At 40.1% G+C, this 23,676-nt stretch overlaps 1 protein-coding gene across 1 annotated transcript in view; it reads right to left on the minus strand.

Annotated features, from left to right (window-relative positions):
* The window catches only part of LOC143039386 (uncharacterized), a 290,661-nt gene that overhangs the window by 117,994 nt on the left and 148,991 nt on the right, over positions 1-23,676 (minus strand). The window contains exon 2 of the mRNA XM_076209339.1: positions 22,844-23,056. Coding sequence (XP_076065454.1) covers positions 22,844-23,056 — 213 coding nt within the window. The remainder of the gene's footprint in view (positions 1-22,843; positions 23,057-23,676) is intronic.

Genomic DNA, 23,676 nt, shown 5'->3' on the forward strand with positions numbered 1-23,676 from the left:
GTAACACCCCTCAGCGCTGCGATACTGATATTATTTCAGCCCCGGGCGAGGATCGAACCCGGACCTCCGTAGTGGCAGGCCAGAGCTCTAACCACAGCGCCATGTGTGTGTGTGTGTGTGTGTGTGTGTGTGTGTGTGTGTGTGTGTGTGTGTGTGTGTGTGTGTGTGTGTGTGTGTGTGTGTGTGTGCGTGAGCGCGCGTTTTCTGTATGAGTGAGAGAGGAAGGAGAATGGGAGGCGAGAAAGGGAAGCTGCAGGGAAGGCTATACTGTAGGTAGACAGGCGTGGCTCGGGGGGGCGTTGTGGTTGTTGCACACTTGCATGATGATAGCTTGTGTGGCGACCCATCCTCCTATCGGTCGACTGTGGAGTGGAGGGCATCGCTAACAAAGCAAGAGTAGCCTTCCTCTCGACTGACAAACGTTTGGTCAACCCTCCAGTACCCAAAAGCACCGTACAGATGACTTTTTTTGTTGTCATACAACTTTATTCCCTTGGAAGGGCAAGACTGACGCTGGGTTCTTAATGGAGAATCCGTTAAGGATGGACTCTGATTAAAAATTGAACAAAGTCGTTTTGAATTTCGTTATAATAAAGTCTCTACGTTATGGTTCGGATATTTGATGTGTTCAAGAAGGAAGGGTTGGTTGAACATTGAATGAAAACCTCTTCAGAGGTTTACTGTCCGTGTGACTGGATTCAGGGGCGGACGTCTTTTGGAATGTCGGAGGAGCTCTACACCCTTTCCTGCAATTTTAGTTACCTCTAACAGGTTCCACTGTTGTCTAAATAAGGACCTGCTTGCCCTGATTTAATGAGTTGATTTTGGTGTACACGAGGAAAGAAATGAGTAAGGGCAGTGTCCACATTAATTAGTTGGGATTGTATTCATATATCTTGTGTTGGGTAGTATTTTGAATAGTGAAAAAAAAAATTCTAGGATTGAATTGCGCGGGAAGAATCCGTTAGAGCAGTGGTTCTCAACCTGTGGTTTATGGAACTCTATTGGGCCACGAGGGTCAATAAAAGGGGCCACCAACTGAAAGTCACTAGCACTTAGTGGATGCAAAACGATTAAATTTAGTGTTGAAGTCATCTCCACGAGGTTAAACAATAGCAATGCATAAGTACGAGGTATACGTAAAAATCGGTTGAGAACCCCGGCGTTAGAGGGTGTAAGGACCTGTTCACAAGGAAGTGGAAGGTGCAGAACCAAGTGACAAAGTCATCGTGGATGTTGAGCCTAGTATCAGCGTGCAGCTTGAACAGTCAAATCCACACGTAACAACAGTTAACTGCGTAAGGTCATTATACAAAAGGACTGAGATGAACATTTGCCAAGCGTAGACGATATGTGGAGACTGACAATGCTTGTAAGATACAGAAACGAAGCAACAGAACTGGAACACCCGAGGCCTAAGCCCTCCATCCTGCGATGACAACAGGTTCCTCTCCAGACGATGTGCCACCCGGAGGGGCTAATTTTTCCTCAAAGCCCCTCGAGCACTAAGATAATTTTTTGTGTGATTCTTTTTCCTCATGATGGTCTGCCATGACAAGCTAGCCATATCTATCCTTTCTCCTCCTCCAGTAGGGAGTCGTCTCGGCGGTCAGACTAAATGTCCCACGATGAATCAAACGACGGTTTCAAGATAATCTAAAGAGCCCATTTGACCCTCAGCCGGGCTTCCAGTCTCGGTAGAACAACATTTGTCCCTAGAACGAACGCTTAGTAGCTGGTTGGTGCTCCGTTGACGCACGCCTACACGATTTTAACACCATGAAGCTAATACAGATTGCCTCCGTACTTAATACCTTCAAACCGGTGGGTACATTCAGCGAAGGGGGCAACGCGATGTCACACTTTATTTCAATCAGCTACCGTTGGTTGGGGAGCTTCGGGCTGGATGGGTTTCTTTGCACCTACTGACCACCAGTAGAACAAAAGACGTTCTGAACTAAGTTTACATCATCAGGCCAGTGCTCGGGTTAGCGTGAAAAGAATGGTTGATGAATAGTTGGCTGGTTGGCTGGATGGGTTTCTGTGCACCTACTGACCATAAGTAAAAGAAAACACGTTCCGAACTAAGTTTATATCATCAGGCCAGTGCTCGGGTTAGCGTGAAACAAATGGTTGACGACTGGCTGGCTGGATGTCGTGAGGACAAAGAATATCATAGGGACTCAGTAGGGTGGAGCTTGATACTTTACACCAATTCCGAGGTTGAGGATATTTTTCCCTCGACGAATTTGTGCATTGATGGTGGGCAGAGTTGAGGGTTGAGGGTTGAGGGGCAAAAGGCTGCTTTTGCAGGCTCGCCTGCTTTGAGCTGGCCGTGTTTACTCGCGTCTCGACCTTGGCTAATCCGACTCCACCCTGAACGGCTGAGCCAGTGGGCGGGACCCCCCCTTCCCCCTCCCCCTCCCCTCTTGCACCCTCCATCTCGCACACTCCTCCCCCCCCCTTTTCCTCTTGCTCCCCCATCCTTCTCCGACCTCACCGCGCGCTAAGTCTCCTCTCCTCTCTCATTCCTCTCGCACGATCCTCTTCCTCATTCCCTCTCTTATGTACATTCCCCCCCCTACATCACACACGTCCTCCTCCTCCTCCTCCCCCTCCCCATCCTCCACATACGTCCAGGTAAGTTGTTCTCTACACGCCTTGTAATGGTCTACCTCAGAAACATATCAAGTCAGTCTTTCGAGCAGCAACTATGCCCTTCCTTTCATATTCCACTAAAGCTTCAACAAAATGTAAACTCACACACACAAACACACACACACACGCACAAACACACACACACACACGCGCGCGCGCGCACACGCACAGATCCTTTTCAGCCTTGGGCGGGGACCGAATTCAGACCACTGAGTTAGTATGCGAGCACGGTACCACTACACCAGCGTATATGCGATAGTGTATGTATGTATATATGTACACATGTCTTTATGAATATATGTATGGATATATGTATGTATGTGCGCAAGTAAGAATGAATATATGTATGAGTGCATGCATTTACGTATGTATGTATGTACTTGATTAACCGTGGTCTTGGATCACGTGTTGGATTCGTGATCGACAGATATTTCCCTCCACGAAGAGAGTTCAAGGCTCATATATGACCAATGTATGGGTGATGCTGTGACCTTACACACACACATCTAACTCCCCGCCCACGAGAGTTGGAGTAACCTCTCGGAGCGCAGCAATACTGAAATCATTTCAGCCCTGGGCGGGATTCGAACCCGGACCGCCGTAGTGGCGGACGCGATGCTTCCACTGCGTCGCCAAGTACATGTATGTATTTTATGTATGTATGTATGTATATATGTATGTATGTATGTATATATGTATGTATGTACGTATGTACGTACGTATGTACGTATGTGTGTATATATATATATATATGCATATATATATATATATATAAATATATATATATATATATATATATATATATATATATGTCGTAAGTGGAGTAGGAAACGCAGGAGTATTAGTCTTGAGTTTATTCTTGACTAGTTTCGCAGGTATGCTTTTTCAAAATACATACCTGCGAAACTAGTCAGGAATAAACTCAAGACTAAGACTCCTGTGTTTCCTACTCCACTTACGTCAACCCGACAGAATGTCTCAACATATATATATATGTATGTATATATGTATGTATATATGCATGACATGTGATGACAGACAATCTGTCACCTGAAGAGCATATCAGCAAGACTGTGGAAGAGAGATATAGATTGCTGGAGAACATTAAAGTGGCTTTTCACTCTATGGACAAAAAAAAAAAAAAAAAAAAAACTCATAAAAACCCTGATCCTTCCAAAACTGGAATATGCACCCGTTGTATGGTCCCCACACAAAACGAAAGTGATAACAAGGAGAGAGATAACACGAAGGACATGAACCAAACCGGTTCTCAAGCCTGGCAGATAAACCATATGAGGAGAGACTAAAAACACTGGGTCTGTCAACTTTGAAAGATCGAAGAGAAAGGGGTGATATGATTACAGTATTCAGGTCACTAAAAGGGAATAAACTACTTTAATAGAAGATATCTCTCGGTCAAGGATGGAAGGGTTTTAAGAGGTCAAAAGAATAATTTGAAAAATAAAATTCATGTCTAAAAGACGTGAAGAAATAAAATTTTCCATACAAATGTATAAATACTTTAAATAGCTTAGAAAGTGATGTAGTCCAGTGTAGGGCAGTATATGAATTAGAATCTAAGTGTGGTAATTAGAAAATTGGGATATGTCCCCAGTTGGAATTATACATGAAGTTAAGAATGATAATTGGAAAGTAAGACACGGGACCCTATGAGCGTTGCACCTTTCCTGTATAACACAGTAAGGTAAATACATATATACATACATGAATATACAAACACCCATTTTGTCTTCATTAGATTTGGCTATCCCCCGTGTAAGGGGAAAAAAAACTTTGGTATAGTATGTATGTAGATTTGTTGATTAACCTGAAGAGAATGGGGATCGTCTTTTCTATATTTTTCTGACCGTTGCTAGAAGATGTGTTTATTCAGGTGAGGGGAAACCCCTTCCCCTCCCCTCCCTATTTTACATTTACCTATTCATTTATTTATTTTATTTAATATTATTTACATTATTATGATTTTTATTTATTTACTTATCATTATTATATTTTTTCGCATCTAACCTAGTTATGGACTAAAAGGTCCCCTGTCGGCATGCTCCTCCTATGTAATCATTTGTATTCCCTCCCCCGCCAACCGTTTAACCGTCATGGGAAGAGGTGGGGGTTGCTTCAGCTCAGCCCTCCTTGACAGCCTCACCCAGGACTCGACACCAAATGAAAGATCGAGAGTGGAACAGTGCAAAGATGTGTTAAGATTGTGGAGAATTAATTTGACTTAATAATGGGGGAATGAATACATTTGTAGTGACACAAGAGACATAAAGGTTTGCAATGAGGTATCAAATTACGTGTGATTTTATCATGAATATGCCTGAATCATACCACGAGTGTGCACGAAAAATTTGCCCATTCCTTTATACGTGTTACTGTATAATTTTGTCTGTCTATGATTTGCTTGTCTTATGCTAATCTCGCCTTTACTTAATACTTTGAAACTCGTTACGGTGCCAGGTAGCTAGCAAAGCGTCCCGATTGTTTTGGTTTGTCATCACCGTTTTCGTCCGCATGGTCGATTGGCCGAGTCTTCGATAGCTGAGGCACGTCTCTCTGCTCTGCCCTCTCAAAAACAGGACGGGGGGGAGGGGGGGGGGATCAGGGGGTGAATTTGAGGCCGGTGTAGGTCGTCGATGCTGTTCTGTCACTTCCAAGATCCAGACCACAAAGACATTGTTCTCATCGTTCCTCGTGCCCTAGAGTTTCATATCATGTCTTCAAAATATGTGACCAGTTCCTCATGGATTCTTGTTACCTTTTGTATTGCTAAATGTTTGGATAATTATTCCTCTTCACTTTAGACTTGAAAATAAAAAAACGTTTTCATACGCACAATATTTTTTTTTTTTTTTCAATCCAAATCTCTTCACGATGGAACGAGAAAAAAGTAAGCTATTCTCCACTAATGTGCCAACATCTTTGATTATTATTATTATTATTATTTTTTTTTTCAAAGTATCAGTGATCACCAGATCTTCACGGTGAGCCACGTAACGTCTCTGGACAAGGTATGGAACTTTCAGTAGTTTTGCAATGACACCACAAACTCTGCCCAGCATCATTGAGGCTCCAGCAAGTTTAGTAACTAACACGACAAAAGAGGCATTACAAGCCTGCAACAAAACTACTCCTAAAAATAAATAAATGAATAAATATATAGATAAATAAATAAATGAATAAAAATAGATAAATAAACAAGTAAATAAACAAATAAATAAAAATACACAAATAAACAAGTAAATAAATATATAAACAAACAAATAAATAAATAGAAGAATAAATAAATAAATAAATAAATGATTATTGTAATCTATAGGTCTGAATTTGAAAGAAAATGAGACATTTATTGATAGTTATGTCTGTGTTTTTATTACTGGTTAAGATGTGAAAAAACAATGTAATTGTAATGCTCAGAGTTATCAGGTGAAATTGGTAACATCGATTTATTTCACGTAACCGAAAAAGTGCTGCCGATGGCAGATCACAGAACACAGTTTAATGTCAAAACTACGTGTGAAGTTATAAAATTGCAATACATCACAGGTCGTTGACAAATTGTCAAAACCTCAGCTCTCTTATATTTTGAATGAATCATCATGAAATAATTATTTCTTTACTTAGAAATATAAATTTTATTTTGAAAACACTGTGTGAGCATATTTTTTTTATTTCATGCGTTAATTCTAGAACGTGAACGCGCGCACGCGCGAACAGCTTTGAAGGAATAGAGCCTACATCTCTCTCTCTCTCTCTCTCTTTCTCTCTCACCCTCTCTCTGTCTATCTATCTATCTCTCTCTCTCTCTCTCTATCTCTCTCTCTCTTATTCTCCCTCCCTCTTTCTCTCTCTCGATCTCTCTCTCTCTTATTCTCCCTCCCTCTTTCTCTCTCTCTCTCTCTCTTATTCTCCCTCTCTCTCTCTCTCTCTCTCTCTCTCTCTCTCTCTCTCTCTCTCTTATTCTCCCCCTCTTTCTCCCTCTCTCTATCTCTCTTATTCTCCCTCTCTCTCTCTCTCTCTTTCTATCTCTCTCTCTCTCTCTCTCTCTCTCTCTCTCTATCTATCGATCTATCTATTTATATATTTATCTCGGTATCTTTCTCTCTCTCTCTCTCTCTCTCTCTCTCTCTCTCTCTCTCTCTCTCTCTTCCTCTATCACATTGTCCTCTCTTATGTTATCTTGCTATTACTATTATCTGTGTACTCTGACTCATAGCATTGTTTATATGTGTGTGTATCTCTCTCTCTCTCTCTCTCTCTCTCTCCCTGTGGGACCAACTTTTCAATGGTCACGGGTCAGACCAGCCACGAGACACGTGTGCGGCAGGTCCCCACTTGAGGTAAGCCTCTGGCTGGCCAGCCATTCTTTATGACGTAAGTCTAACTATAAGACACTTCGTCCTTCAGTCGGGAAATCGGCGTGAAAGTGTGAAGTGTGGATTGCAGGTGAGGGAGGTGGAGAGGGGTAGAAGTGGCCTCCATTAACAACCAGGTGGATCGACCTCGTTCGACGTTCGTCACGGCATTTGAACCCGGAGAATTTGGTTAACTTCTCCCGATCACTAGCTTCTGCCGGTCGCCTCGCCTCGAACGTACTGGCGCGTTTCTAATACGATAACCACCACAAACCCACGGCCGGCGACACCCTCCATTGTTTTTTGGGGGATTCTTAAAACCAGGTCCCCCGTTCTTTTGGAAAGCGTAGCTTCCGAGGCGAGAACAGGACTACAAGAACGGCCACGTGAGAAACAAACATCGGGAGTTGACTTCTGGACTGTCATGTCTCGAGCTTCCTCTCCTCTCCCTTCTGATTGCAAAAGGTCACCTCGACTCGGCAAAACACTTTCCTCGGATCTTCCAGTTACTGACCACAGTGACTGGGTGTTCCCAAGAGTATTGATTGAAAATTTATTTTATATTGTTTATTGATTTTGTTGTTGTTGTTGGTCTGTTTGTTTATTATTTGTTTGATTTTCATTTATTATTATCTGTCAATTTATTATTATTCATTATTTACCTGTTTGTTTATCACTTAACTATACCTATGCATTTATTCCTTTATCATTATTTATATTATTATAATATATTTATTTATTCATTTATTATAAATTTCGCATCCGACCTAGTTATGGACCAAAAGGTCTCCTGTTGGCATGATCCTACTTTGTCATCCTTTGTAAAGTCTTGTCGCCGTTCTCCGTCCAGCTGGAATAAAAGAGAACCTGGCCTATTTCATCCCAGCTCCTTCCTGCTATAAACCCAAATAAACAAATACCATATATATATATATCTTGCGTGTCTCACCATTGGGTTGGGACATGGTAAGAATAACCCCCACGTATTCCCAGAGCGTCGTGAGAAACAACTGAAGGCGATAAGTGCGCAAGACTCGGAGCCTAACCTCTTATGAGAGAGTTTATCATTCGAGAATAATAATAATAATAAAAAAAAAGATCAAGAGGGTAACACTATTAACTTGGATAGTTGTGGGAGGTTCCTTGATCATTAGAACAATTTGTATGAACGTACGTGGATGCAGCACAAGAATATAAAATTCGAGTTTGAGAAGAAAGTAAACTAGATATCCTGGCAATATGTAATAAATAAATAAATAAATAAATGAATGAATAAATAAATAGATAAAAAAAATAAGGGTGAGTGGGGGGGAGGGGAGGCTATCAAAAAAGAGAGGACAAAACGTCTGGCTTTACTTTTTCATAAGGAAATACGGAATTGCGTTTGTGAGATGAATTACTGGATGATATACGTAAAAGGTAAAATAGTTGACGTGAAATTGGTGTGTATGGAAACTTGCCAAAAGTTTAGGCAAAAGAGGAGGAGAGAGAACATTTCTTTTCTGGTAGAAATGAGTGAATACATTGAACCTTTTAAGATAGTAGAAGAAATCATGATGTTAGAAGGAATGAATGCTTAAGTTAGTAATGAACACATTAAGGAAGTGACTCGGCGCTTTGAAGCTCCTAAGGTGGACGAGAATTGAGTGTTTCTTGCATGCATCAGTGGCTCTGGTCATTAGCAGCACGTGGTTTAAGATGTTAATACACAAGTATACATGGAAGCAAGATAGTGGATTTACGAGGCAAAGGAAACTGGATGAGACACTGATGAGAACGACAAGAGAGGTTACATCGAGTTATTATCTTTTACTGATAATAGTAAAACTGGCCAAAGGTAACAAAATATTCTGAAAATATACAGATGAAGTCCTAAACCTGTTTCTATGAGGCTCACCAGGGATATACTACCAACAGTGCTGGGAAAGTAATTTGATACAATTTCCCCATAGTAAAAGCAAGATGAAGTAAAAGGGATTTGTGAAATATAAATGAATGAGATAAGGATTTGATTTTCCCTACCGAAGAATCTTGCATTGAGGGAAATGGATTATGTGCTGAGAAAACTCCCGATCCCTATCAACTGTGGCCAGCAGAACATAAGGACTTAAACTTTTATGCTAGTGTGTGTGTGTGTGAGTGTACGTGTATGTATATGTGTGTCATATATATATGAATATATATGAATAAGTATAAATATAAATATAAGTATAAATATAAATATAAATATAAACATACATAAATATAAATATAAATATAAATGTCAATGTAAATGTCAATATAAATACAAATATGAACATGAATATAGATATAAATATGAATATAAATAAATATAAATATAGATATAAATATAAATATAACTATGAATATATATATAGATATGAATATAAATAAATATAAATATAAATATAAATATAAATAAAATATAAATATGAATATAAATATAGATATGAATATAAATTTAAATGTTAATGCAAATGTCATTATAAATATAAATACAAATATGAACATGTATATAAACATAAATATGAATATAAATAAATATGCATATATGTATATATATATATATATATTATGTATACATATTTATGTATATATATATATATATATATATATATATATATATATATATTATATATACATATGTATGTATATATATATATATGTATATATATATATATATATATATATATATATAACATAATATAAAACTTAAACCCACTCTCGGAGAAAGATAAGCCGAGAGCGGGTTTAAGTTTTATTCTATTCGTGTGTTACGACACCTACGTTACTTGTATATATATAATATATATATATATATATATACATATTCATATATACATATATACATATTACATATAGTATATATATATATCTATGGTATATATATGGTTATATATATATATATATATATATATATATATATATATATATATATAGAGAGAGAGAAAGAGAGAGGGAGAGAGAGAGAGAGAGAGAGAGGGGGGGGGAAGTACTGACGCTGTACCACCCGTTAGTCTGGCCGCACCTGGAATATGTAATGCAAATCTGGCCGTCTAGCCTTCCAAAGGACATTAAGCAACTAGAGACAGCAATGGTTAGTGGCACTATATCAATTCTTTTCATTCGCTATCATCAAGAATTTGGCGTCTTTTCTTAAGAGACCCGATGACTGTGTGGTCATCTGATGCAGACCTTGAAATTCAGCGCATAGTTTCGAAAACTTAGAATTATAGTAAATTGAAAAAAGTGGGTGAGAATGCAACTCACAATCGTGATTTGGGGGTCAGAGTTATCTCGTTTTCGTAGCCCCTTTTCTGGCAGTTGTTTTAGCTATCTTTCTATATACCACAAGACGCTATCTCCCTTATAAGGGAGATAGCCGGCCAAGGCAAGCACCCACCCAATGGCCATTTGTTTTCTCTTTTATCTTGGCTCCTTGTGGATGAAGGGCCATCTATGTTCCCCGCCCACTCCCTAGGTCAGAAGCAATGCATCAGGGCACCTCCATAGCAGGACCCAAACAGCCGAAGCTGGGTTACCCCCACAGCTTCCTTTACATGGTGACACTCGCTTATCGTCCATTCACGATTGATTAGAGAATACAAGGAGAAATCCCTTTGAGTCTCATCAATTTATTGCTTATTCACAAGCATTTTCTACTCGCGTCTATTTCTTTGCCCTCTCTCCTCCCTGCTCAACAGACATTCCTCTTTTACCCAAGGCCCCTTTCATCCCGTCGTTTATATCATTATTCTCCTTTTCATCAATTTCATTCTGTCCAAGTTGTTGTCCTCCATACTCATTTTGCTAGTCTTTCTTCACTCGTTGTTTCCATATGCCCAAATCATCCCAGTACTCTTTGACCCAAATCATCTTATCTGCAAACTCCTTTTTCCAACTCTGCTCTCTGACTCACCTCATTTCTTACTCTGTTTATCTCTCTAACCACCACCATACTTCTGCGAAACTTCATCTCAGACACATTTAAAAATCCTCTTTCTATTTCCCTTACATTCGGAAACTATGCCTCGTATAGTGTCGCATGGACAAACACCTTTTCATATAGACTTCACTTTACGTTTATTCTTAAATACCTATTTCTCATGACAAACTTTTTATTCCTCGAACATCTTTACTTGTTTCTTTCACTATACGGATAACCTTCACCCCAAAAACTCTATTTCCCGCTACACTTACCCTTAAATACTTAACCAAATAACTTAACACACAACCTCTATTCCTCACTACATTTTCCCTTAAATACTTAACCAAATCCTTAAAATTATTCACTTCCTTTAACTTCTCTCCTTTAAGACTTACCTCCAACTCACAGCCAGCCTCAACCTTGCACACCTCACCACCGTACTTTTACCTTTTCTTTGGTTATAACATAGAAAACGTATTGTATGAACATCCACAAGAGGTTGTCATCAGCCCACCACTTGGATGTTGAATATTCGTGTTTCCACTGAGGCTCCAAAATATTTATTGTCCTCCCTCTTATGGTCTGTTAGGTCTTTTGAGGTATTCTGGTCTTTCCACCTCTTCATTGTATTTCTTCTCCACTTCCCTCCCCCCCCTCTCTCTCTCTCTCTCTCACCACCGTACTTTTACATTTTCTTTGGTTATAACATAGAAAATGTATTGTAGGAACATCCACAAGAGGTTGTCATCAGCCCACCACTTGGATGTTGAATATTCGTGTTACCACAGAGGATGCAAAATATTTATTGTCCTCCCCGTTATGGTCTGTTAGGTCTTTTGAGGTATTCTGTTCTTTCCACCTCTTCATTGTATTTCTTCTCCACTTCCCTCCTCCCCCCCCTCTCTCTTTCTCTCTCTCTCTCTCCTTTTCCCTCTGTCACACATCACATTCTTAAACGCACGTGCGTGCCCACAATAGTGTGTTGTACTTAGGTAAACACCCACGCACCCACACCCACACCCACACCCACACACACGTACACACACACACACACACACACACACACACACACACACACACACACACACACACACACACGTCTTTGTTGAATTATATATTCAATGGAAAGCGAGACAATTACAAAAGCAAAAGAGAAGAAAGATTTGGGAGCGTTGATAAGGGTGACCTGTCACCTGATAAACGCATCAGCAAGACTGTCGTTCGGATCGCTGGAGAGGATGAAAGTGACCTTGTACTAAATGGGCGAAGAGGTGACAAAATAAACAAACAAACAAATAAATAAATAAATAAATAAATAAATAAATAAATAAATGAAAGAGATTCCAGTCGCCTCAAGATTATAATATACATCAGTTATGGTCCCTCCACAAAGTGAAATATATAAAATCGAGAGGATACGAAGATCAGTATCTAGAATAATTCCCCCAATGTTGCAAGTAAGCCGCTCGGGGAGCGGATTGGTAGCGCCAATCCACCAATCGTTAAAGGATCGAAGAGAAAGTGACGACACGATTGCGATCTTGGAATCAGAGACTCGGGCAGATGAAGTTGACAGAGGCGATCTCCTGATATGGAGGAAGGAGGACATCACAATGTCATAGGAATATGCTAAAAGGAATATATATATGTTTGTAGAAAGTGGGAAATACATTTGGGTATACGTGTGTGAAATGGTCTAGGAAAGGATGTAGCACACGCTAGAATCATTGAATCTGAAACGAGGGGTAATGATGAATTGGGGAACAAGAGACGGGACAATACGAGCGTAGCTCCGTTACTGTATATTTAAATCACACACTTACACATATACATTCACACACACACACACACACACACACACACACACACACACACACACACACACACACACACACACACACACACACACACACACACACACACACACACACACACACACACACACACACACACACACACACACACACACACACACACACACACACGGCTCGACCATGGAGGGGTACCGTTCTCGACCACTAATTCAGCGAAATGAGTTTGAGTCCCGCCCAGGGATGAAAAAAAGGTATCGCTGCACTGCAAACCAACAATCCAGCTCTGGTGGACAAGGATTTTGTGAGAGCGTGTACGCGTGTGTGTGTGTGTGTGTGTGTGTGTGTGTGTGTGTGTGTGTGTGTGTGTGTGTGCGTGTGTGCGCGCGCGTGTGTTTGTGTGTGTATACGTGTGTGTGTGTGTGTGTGTGTATACGTATGTGTGTGTGTGCGCTTATGTGTGTGTGTTTTTGTGTGTGCGCTTGTGTGTGTGTATACGTATGTGTGTGTGTGCGCTTGTGTGTGTGTGTTTTTGTGTGTGCGTACGTGTGTGTGTGTAAGGTCACCCACTGATCAGGTCATATACCTGTATGAACTCTAGACTCACAGCTTCCGTTCACATGTCCAATACGTGGTCTAAGACCAAGTGAATACACACATACACATACACACACACACATACACACACACACACACACATACACACACACACACACACACACACACACGCACACACACATACATACACACACACACACACACGCACATTATTGATTCCCGCCCACAATCACGTATACAAGTGACTATCTCATTACTGCCGGAGATATTTGGGTGCGGTCAAGAGACGAGATGCAAAATTGGGGATATGAGTCTAATGCCATAAATAGTGAAAGCTTACTGTACCCGTCTGCTGCCCAATCACTCTGTTGGGTCGTGAACTCGGGTCTCGCGGCAAGTCCCGTCCTGCCTACCCCCCCCCTACCCCCCCTACCCTTTCCCTTTATTTAATTTTTTTTTTTATAAATTATCTTATGTTATACGCTAGTGTATGGTGTTTAGACTGCAGTAAGAAGTATTTAGTCTTTTTCGTTATTTGTACTCTGCAGCGTTTTTATGCACAGATATTTTCTTATGCAGTATTTGTTATGATTTTTTATGTATCGTTCATTCTACAGTATTTTTTTTTCTTCGACATTGCAAGTTACATTTACATACTAAAGTCCAAAGTCTGGTTCATGATGTCCACGACTTGATGGGCGAAACTGAACACACCCACGCGTTCAAACGCGCATGCGCGCAAGTACGTCATCGCTCACACACACACACACACACACACACACACACACACTGGACAGATTTCATGAAAACAATGAAAACAATAAAGAAAAACAAAAACGCATCATCGTCGGAATTCGGTGGTTAATATTAATAAAAAAATATCTTAAAGGCTTTCGGTACCAAAATAACATGCACAACGAAACAAGCATAAAAGCAAAAACTGGAGATGAATAGTGGAACGAAACACCAGATTTTAGAAAGATAACCAAGGAAGTAAATTGGGTATTTGAAAAGATTTTTCCAAGAGCAAAACATTAAAATCAATTATCACGAAACGCATTTAGAACGTGTAAATCTCCAAAACACCAGCCATAATTGAAAGAAGAAAGATAAACAATTGGTGAAAGAAATTAGCTGAATAAGAATGATAACAATATACTGGGCATAATGCAAGAGAATTATACCAGACCTAAGTCTAACAAAGAAAAGATAAATGGAATGATTGAAGATCAGAACGGCCAGAGGACTGTTCAAGGAAAAGATACAGTAAATTTCAGAAAGATCATATAACAATAAAGGAAATATGACTTCCCCCTCCCCCCCCCAAAAAAGGGGGGAAAATGACATGTAGAAAAAGTTCTAGAAATAGAAAGAATTTCTTACCAGTAAAGACCATAAACTGCAAAATACTAGAGAGCTAACATGTGTAATTCTAGGTGACGACTCAGATGTGCATGATCAAATTGAAGATGTGGCTAAGCCACAAATGACGGCAAACGAGGTAATAAACAGGTCTAGAAAGTTAGTAAATAAAGACAAAGTCAAGAATCGTTAGCTCTCAGACGATGCTTCCTTATAAAGGAAGAAAAAGTTATAAATGACAGAAAAAACAAAAATTAGTAAACCAGAGATCAAAGAAATTGTATCAAACAAATGAGGAGAGATAAACAGTACAATGAATGAGGTAAGAACATTAAAGTTGTTTGCACAAATACGAGTGGCTTACTATCAACAAGTTTAGGAGTCAAAGATTATCTATTAGTAAATAAACCACTATTCTGTGCTCAGTGGAGGGAAATGACAAACAAGGTCTGGAGACGGGATAGGCACGTAAAATTCAATAAAGCAATATTGCACGAAAGAAAGGCTGACACAATAAATCTGCAAATTAAAACCAAAGGTTAGGATAACAAAAGAAAAAAAAAAAAATCATGGCGGCTTGCGAACGACTTAGGGCGAGGGCGTGGAGTGATGATTATCAAATTTGTCGGAGAAATTTCCAGTCTTGAAGAAAATGATTGAACAAAGTGGCAATATAATGCTGATAGATGACTTTAATTGCGGGGAGATAAACTGGTAGGAAAGGGATGCGTGAAGTAATGAAAATTCCTGGGGTAAGATACTGATGAGTATTGCAGTGAAAGCAGACTGAACCAACGGGTGAAAGAAGTGTCACAAGTAAGAGGAGAAGGCATTTCGTCACGACCAAATCTGTCACTAGCTAAGAAACCTGACATTACTGAATCTTTGGGTTGCACGTTCTCTATGAGAAACAGTCTTCATATAGCCTCTGAATTCCAGTTGGTGGAAGGGGGTATTAATCTTACAGACTAGGCAGATATAACTTTGAAAAGAAAATTTTCTCCTGTTTCAGAAAAAAATAAGAAGCTATTTCGAAGGATACCATAAATGCAAATGAAACGGAAGACAAATAGAAAAATATTCTAAAGTATATATTGTTTCGACGTGGAGAAAAACATGCCAAGTGTTAGTGGAAAGAAAACTCGTTAAAATTATTAGTTTAACAAAACGTGCGAATATCCAAGAAGACCTGAGATGCGTTGTGGGAAAAGGTAGAACAAGAAAGGAAACTATGGAATAAGACTGAAATGCAAGAGAGAGAGAGAGAAAGAGAGAAAGAGAGAGAGAGAGAGAGAGAGAGAGAGAGAGAGAGAGAGAGAGAGAGATGAATTGGCCATTGCAAAGAAGTGTCTAAAACAGTTTTTTATGTTTACCAATGAAAAACTGAGACACAGAGAAGAGATATCTAAATTGACAGTAGATGGAAATAAAAAAAACTTCATAAAGAAGCATTAACATTGGTTGGGACAATGAACGGAAGTTTCCAACCAGTCTTTAGTAGATAAAACGACATAGTAGAGGATAGAAAAGTACCTGTAGACAGTATTGCCAGATTGGATAAAATAAACGTGAAAGCAAAGGAAATGCACAAAACGCTGGAAAAAGTAGACGTGAGAGAATCAACTAGTCAAGAACTGGAGGGGAAAGTTGACGAACATAATCCAATTATGTGTTCATTGAAGGAAGGTATAGTGATACAGGACTCGGAAAGAGTTAGTATAGCACCAATTCACAAAGAAAGGAGAAAACAGTGAAATACAGACCAGTATAACTGACTAATATGAAACTTAAGTTTTATGAAAAAGTTGTTAAAGATAAATTGAATATTTTGGAATGATAAAAAATATTTTGACGAATAACTGATTGTTTCACAGCCGGAAGATCATGTGTAAAATCTATTAAGATTTAAATCAAGAGTGGTTGATCTGTTGGAAAGGAGAAAGGGTTGGGTGGACTTTGTATACTTAGATCTAGCAAAAGCATTTGGTGATTCATCTGAGAATGAACTTCTGTGGAATTTGAAAAAATATTGGAAGGCTTAACATAAGCTTCAAGAATGGATAGAGGGTTCTGTGAAGGACTAGCACATGAGAATAGTAGTGAACAGTGAGATGTTAGAACAAAGAATAGTGACCAGCGGAGTTCCACAGGGTATAGCTTTGGCGCCTGTAATATTCTTGATATATACATAAATGGTACGATGGATGGTATATTAAGTGGATAGTGCAAATCTTATATAAATAATAAATAAATGAAGAAGACTGCAAAATGTTGTTAGAAGATGTTGGTAGCATATATGCGTGGAGCCCATGGAAGAAAATAACCTTTAAAAGCAACAAATGCAAAGTACCTAAAATTTATAGAGACTCAAAACTGCCAACAATAAATTGCTCAGTGGGAAAGGAATCACCAAAGAGAAAAAAGAGAAAGACTGAGGAGCGTTGCTCACAGATAACTTATCACATGTCTCTCTGTGTCTGTCTGTCTGTCTTTCTGTCTATCTGTCTGTATGTCTGTCTCTCCTCTTGTTTCTCTCTTCCCTTTTCTTCCTCTCGTCCTCTGTGCAAATCTTTCTAGTTCTCGTTGTTTCTTTTTTCTTCTTTATTTTCATTTCCATTTATCTAACCATTCAGTCTGAACATCGCACTTCCATCGACTTAGCCTTTGTTGCATTCCACATACCTTCTAGGTCTTCCTTACTTCTACTCCTTTTAACACCTCAGCATCTCCTTCTCGGTCACCCTCCTCCTCCTCCTCTTTCGTTCTCCCTCGTGCTCCTTGCTTCTTCACTTTGTGAAGACCCACCATCTCCTTCTCGGTCACTCTCCTGCACCTCTTTCGTTCTCCCTCGTGCTCCTTGCTTCTTCACTTTGTGAAGACCCACCATCTCCTTTTCGGTCACCCTCCTGCACCTCTGATAACCCAACCTAATCCTCCTTCTCGGTCACCCACCTCTCCCCGGCACACGCCTCTCCCGCTACCTGCTGTCGGGGTGACTATGATTCACCACGACTTGTCCTGCAACCACAGCTGCTGCAGCAAGACTTCAGGGTCGTCGTGAGTTGCTTGAAGCTCTTCCTGTACTTCTTGAAGAGTGGTTTGATTGGCAACGGTGGGTAGCAGTGACCCGGAGATCCAATACGTTCGTTGTAACAACGTATCACCAAATACTAAATTGGGAGAGGCGACTCTGCGAGTAAGTTATGAAGGACTTGCTTTACAACGGTATTCCTCGCGCTTTTTGGTGCGACGGCTTTACGTTCTTCTGGTTCAGGATACGATGCAGGTCGTTGTCGATCCAACCCAGGTCGTCAAGAGCGGCGAAGAGGTTCTTCGTTGTGATGACACTGGTGGACGAGGAAATTCCGTTCATGACCTCGAACTGACGAAGTACCTAGCCAAGCAGAAGAGTTTCTTTGGCGGGTCTTCCTCGACGCGTCCTCTTTCTGTCACTCTCTTTCCTCGTGTGAAGAAATCGTAAATGATAGATGGATGAAACATGAAGAGGAGAAAGGAATAGTAGCTGACAACCAATTTGGAATTAGAGAACAAAAGTCTTGTGCCATCAACCTGCTAGTTATCTATTTGATGGTCATTAATCTGCTGCATGAGAGGTGCGGGTGGTCTGTGTATACCTAGATTTGGAAAAGGCATTTGACAAAGTGCAACTGCAACACAAAGATTGAAATGAAAGCTGCAAAACGTACGAGGCTTTAAAGGGAGCACACTGAAATGGGCAAACTAATTTTTAATTGATAGACGTGAGATAACAGTAATGAATGATAAAAAGCTGGACTGGAGAGAAGTGACTAGCGGAGTACCACAGGGCTCAGATTCTGGTATATGTAATGTTCTTGTTTTATATGAATGCCATGATGACTGATACTGATAACTTGTCTACAAACTTTCTTGCAGATCAGTAAAGACGAAAAAAACGAAGAGGAGAACAAACGGTTACAGGAAGACATAGATAAGTTTTATGAATAGAGCTAAAGTTGGAAAATATATTTCAGTGCAAGAGAATTATGGAATCATGCTATTGCATAAAAAATGAGGAGAGAACACAAAATAAGAAAAGAGTTAATAGCAAATGCAAAGGAGGAAAGTATTTAGTAATTTTAATCAAGAATTATTCATCACCAGAAAATCATATAAGGAAAATAACAAGAAATAATTCTGATATGCTGAGAAATATAAGAGAGTTAACAAATGAAAATAAGAAAAGAATCAACGACAAAGGCAAAAGAGGAAAGGACTTGGTCGTTTTAATCAGAAATGATATATCACCAGAAAGCCATATGAAGGTAACAACAGGAACGAATCTTAATATGTTGAAAAAAATATGAGTTCATGTTGGATTCATAAATGGATGAGGTCATGACGAAGAAAATCACTGAAATTCTGATTCGTCCCACACTGGAATACTGTATACAGTGATCCAACCCCGTGTACTACAAATAGGTAAACATGCACACACACGCACACACATGCACACACACACACACACACACACACACACACACACACACACACACACACACACACACACACACACACACACACACACACACACACACACAAAACTGACGACAGGGGTTCCTTTTGGCAACTTTTTCATCGCGATGTGGGGAATGAAACTTCTTCGGCTTTTGTCGATCTTCTGCCAAGGACTCAGGGTAGCATGAGAGTCCCACAAGCAACCGATAAGCTTTATATATGTAGTCCCTGGGCATAGAATAAGGCCGCCACTTTCACTTTATTTCATTATGACGCGATTCTCTCTCTCGGCCTGTGTAGGAGGCACAGAATGGAACAAGGGCGGAGTTGAGCTGTAATAATGGCTATGTGTGTCTGTCTGTGAATGTGTGAGTGTGTGTGTGTGTGTGTGTGTGTGTGTGTGTGTGTGTGTGTGTGTGTGTGTGTGTGCGTGTGCACATGTACGTGGGCGAAAAGAGATAAGTGTGTGTGTATATTTGCATATGACAGAGCACGCGCGTTTACGAATGTATGCATGTAAAGATAGGAGTAAGTACTGAGTCGTGAGTCTAGTTGAACGAATATGAATGGAAACGTTTACGTATGACCATGTCCGTTTGGAAACTTATATTTATATACAATAGTCTACGCTACTTCAAAGGGTTATATGATGTGTGCAAATTGAAAGTTACCATTGTAAAGAGAACAGGTATGTTTTTGTTGTTGTTTTTTTAACGGTAAACCTCACATTGTAACGGCGATGTAGTTCTGGTCGTAATTGCATTTCTTCACGCGTTGTGATATAAGACAATAATTTACAGGTACTGCACTGTAAATGTACTACAATGTACTTAAAAATATTTCCCGTAATATGTCAGACCGGAGAATAGTTTTCCTACTTACCAGTCACGGATCATCCCTGTATGATTGGAGACTAATTTGCGCTCAAAGAGGAATTTTAAGCAATTATAGATTCCCCTGGTCCTCCTATCTGCTTCCCTCCATAAATCTTTCTTTTACCGTATCAACGACTCCACCTCTTGGGGGCCATGTAGTCCCCGAAAGGCTGACGAAATACACTACCAAACTTTCCTGTACTGCACTCCACTTCACTCTAATGCAAAGTAATGTAAGATAATGCAATTTAATGTAATGTAATGTAATACAATGTAATGTAACGTAATGTAATGTAATATAAAGTAATGTTATGTAATGTAATTTGTAATGTAATGTAATACAATGTAATGTAATGTAATTTAACATAATGCAATGTAATGTAACCTAACGTAATGTAATGTAATGTAACGTAACGTAATGCAATCCAGTGTAATGTAATGTAATGTAATGTAATGTAATGAAATGTAATCAAGTGTTATGTAATTTAATGTAATCTAATCCATTATTATGTAATGTAATGTAAAGTAATGCAATGCAGTGTAATGTAATGCAATGTAATGTAATCCAATGTTATGTAATGCAATGTAATTTAATGTATTGTAATCCAATGTAATGTAATCTAATGTAGTGTACTACGTTGTACTGCCCTCCAAAGAAGCTTATTGTGCGCAAAACTATTTAGGAATAAAGTCGGATTCTAACTAGTGTGTTTTACCTATCTTAACTACACATACTCAAGTGTACACACACACACACACACACACACACACACACACACACACACGCACACACGCACACACACACACACACACACACACACACACACACACACACACACACACACACACACACACACACACACACACACACACACACGACTCGGTGGCGCGGTTGGTAGAGTTCCCGACTGTCACCACGGCGGTACGGGTTCGAATCCTGCCCAGGGCTGAAATAATTTTAGTATCGCTGCGCTTCGAGTCGTTATTCCAATTCTAGTGGGCGGGGAGTTGTGTGTGTGTGTGCGTGTAAGGTCACAGCATTACCCATAGTTCGGTCATACGAGCTCTGAGTTCTCTTCCGAGAGGGAAAAAGCTGTCGTTCACGGGTCCAGCACGTGATCCAAAGACCAAGGTGAAAGACCAAGGTGAATAGACACACACACAAATGCACAAAAAATGCAAAATGGGAAATGAACGAATAGCAAAGGCAAGGAAGGAACAGGATCTAGAGATTCCAATCAAGAATGATCTATTACCTGAAAATCACACGAAGAAAATAAGAAGAGTGACGCTATAACTTACTGCAAGAACGTAAGTGTGGCGTTTCATTATACGAAAGAGGACATGATGAAGAAAACCCACTGAATTTCTGATTCTTCACAGACTGGGTGCATACGACTGTTGGCGCTTCGCTTTTGTTTTATTATTGTCCCTCTTTGTTGTTTATAGGAAATCCCTTTGCAGCTACTCTTTCCATTCCAAATGTCTGCCCACAGTTCTGGTGGAGTTTCTGTGTGGGTCCTCTTCGTCCCCTCCAACGAGGATTGTCTCTTGTGGAGACAACGCTGAATAGGATCAGCATCAGGGAAATGTGCCACAAACCTATATAGCAGGAGTTGACGATCACGAATGAAGCTGATAACTGGACTAGACTCGTTCTTACTAAACAATAATTGGTTTGATGCATAATCATTTCAACAGTACTCCATAACTACGGAGACACTTGGAACCAAATACGACGAAACATTTCTTCAAGTCAGCATCCACTGTCCATCCTTGACAACTAAACAAAACAGGGAACACACGTGACTTGAAGATTTGAATTTTACTTCAGCATAGGCATCGACAACGTTAGAGTAAAAGATGAGACACAAAGAACACTGAAAGAGACAGAAACTGGCAGAACCTACGGGGAGTGACGCCTAGCTTCTGACAAAGGGAGGAGTAGTTAAAGGAGAATGGCTAGTGAGTCTTTAAGGTGTGTCTAAGGGTGTTACTTGAAAAGATTAGGAGGGGATCAAAGTGAGTAATTGGGGAAGGACTGTGTGGGCTTAGAAAAGACGAGGGTGTGTACATCATATACATATTTTCTCATATATACATGCACACATATATACATATTAGCATATATATATATATATATATATATGTATATATATATAATATGTATATATATGCATATGTATGTATAGATATATATGAATACATACACACACACACACACACACACACACACACATATATATATATATATATATATATATATATATATACCTACATCTATACAGTTATACATATATACATACAAACACACGAACACACACACACTCATACACATACACACGCACACATTCACACACAAATTCACACATACGCACGCGTACACACACACACACACACACACACACACACACGCACGCACACACACACACACACACACACAAACAAACACACACACACACACACACACACACACACGAACGCACACACACACACACACACACACACACACACACACAAACACACACACACACACACTCAAATACTAACATGTACTATTCATCTAGGTAGGAGAAACCTGCTTCATTCCTGAAAGGGACTCGATTAACCTCTTTAGGATTTATTTTATTTTTTCCTTAATCATTTCACGCAGGTAAACATGCCAGAAGACGTCTAACGAAAGTCTCTACTCAGGTACATGAAGAAGCTTCTATCTGCAGAAGCTAACACACACACGCACCGAACTATGGAAAACGTCCGAAAGACTGAAATCGTACTCACTATTCAAAGATGAGAATGACGTGGGACTCGTTGTTGAAGACGTCCATAAGGTGGACCGTACGAGGCGTTGGCCCGAGGGCGGAGCATACGGCCACCTCGTGCAGGATGTCGGGCGTGCAGTCGACGCCCAGACGGATCCTCGAAGAGAATTTCGCCACGAACTCCTCTCCGGACAAACGGTGGCGGCAGTGGTAGACGACGGCGAAGCGGCCCCTGTGCCGAAGAAAAGAAAACGGAGGTTCTGTTAACTGTGACTGGAGTCGTCTTGTGATTCTGGAAACTTTGGGAGGGAGATGGGAGAGAGTTTGAGTGTCTCACGGGGGGAAGAGGGCCCTGGGGGGGGGATGGGAGGGGTTATGATATATGTGAAGGGAAGTGGAAGGGGAAGGCAAGGGGGGAAAGAAGGACGAAAACCGGGAGAGTAATGGGTCAGGAGGGTAAGGGAAGAGAAGAATGAAGCGGATGAGGAGAAGAGGGGAGATAATGAGATGAGGGAAAGAGAAGGAAGAGTAGACAGGAATAGAAGTGAGAGTAAGTGGGTTCAGGGGAAGGGAGGGGAAGGGAAGGGAAGGAAAGGGAAGGGAAGGGGAAGAGCGTAGGTAGAGGGAAAGGTGAGGAACGAAAAAAATAAAATAAAAGGAGAAGAGTGAAGGGAGGAAGAATGTAACGAGGACATAAAGCGAGTACAGGTAAACATAAAGAGTCGGTGAGTGAGTGGATGGATGCCTGACTGGTAAACCTCAACGTAATACATCTAACGGCGTCCATGTTTGTTACCAGGTAATTCCATTCAGTTTAGAGTGAGCAAGTTCACGAGGTGACAATGTTTGGGA

This window comes from Oratosquilla oratoria, chromosome 2 (assembly GCF_046742065.1).
Source record: "Oratosquilla oratoria isolate Oo_2021 chromosome 2, ASM4674206v1, whole genome shotgun sequence".
NCBI classification, from domain to species: Eukaryota; Metazoa; Arthropoda; class Malacostraca; order Stomatopoda; family Squillidae; genus Oratosquilla; species Oratosquilla oratoria.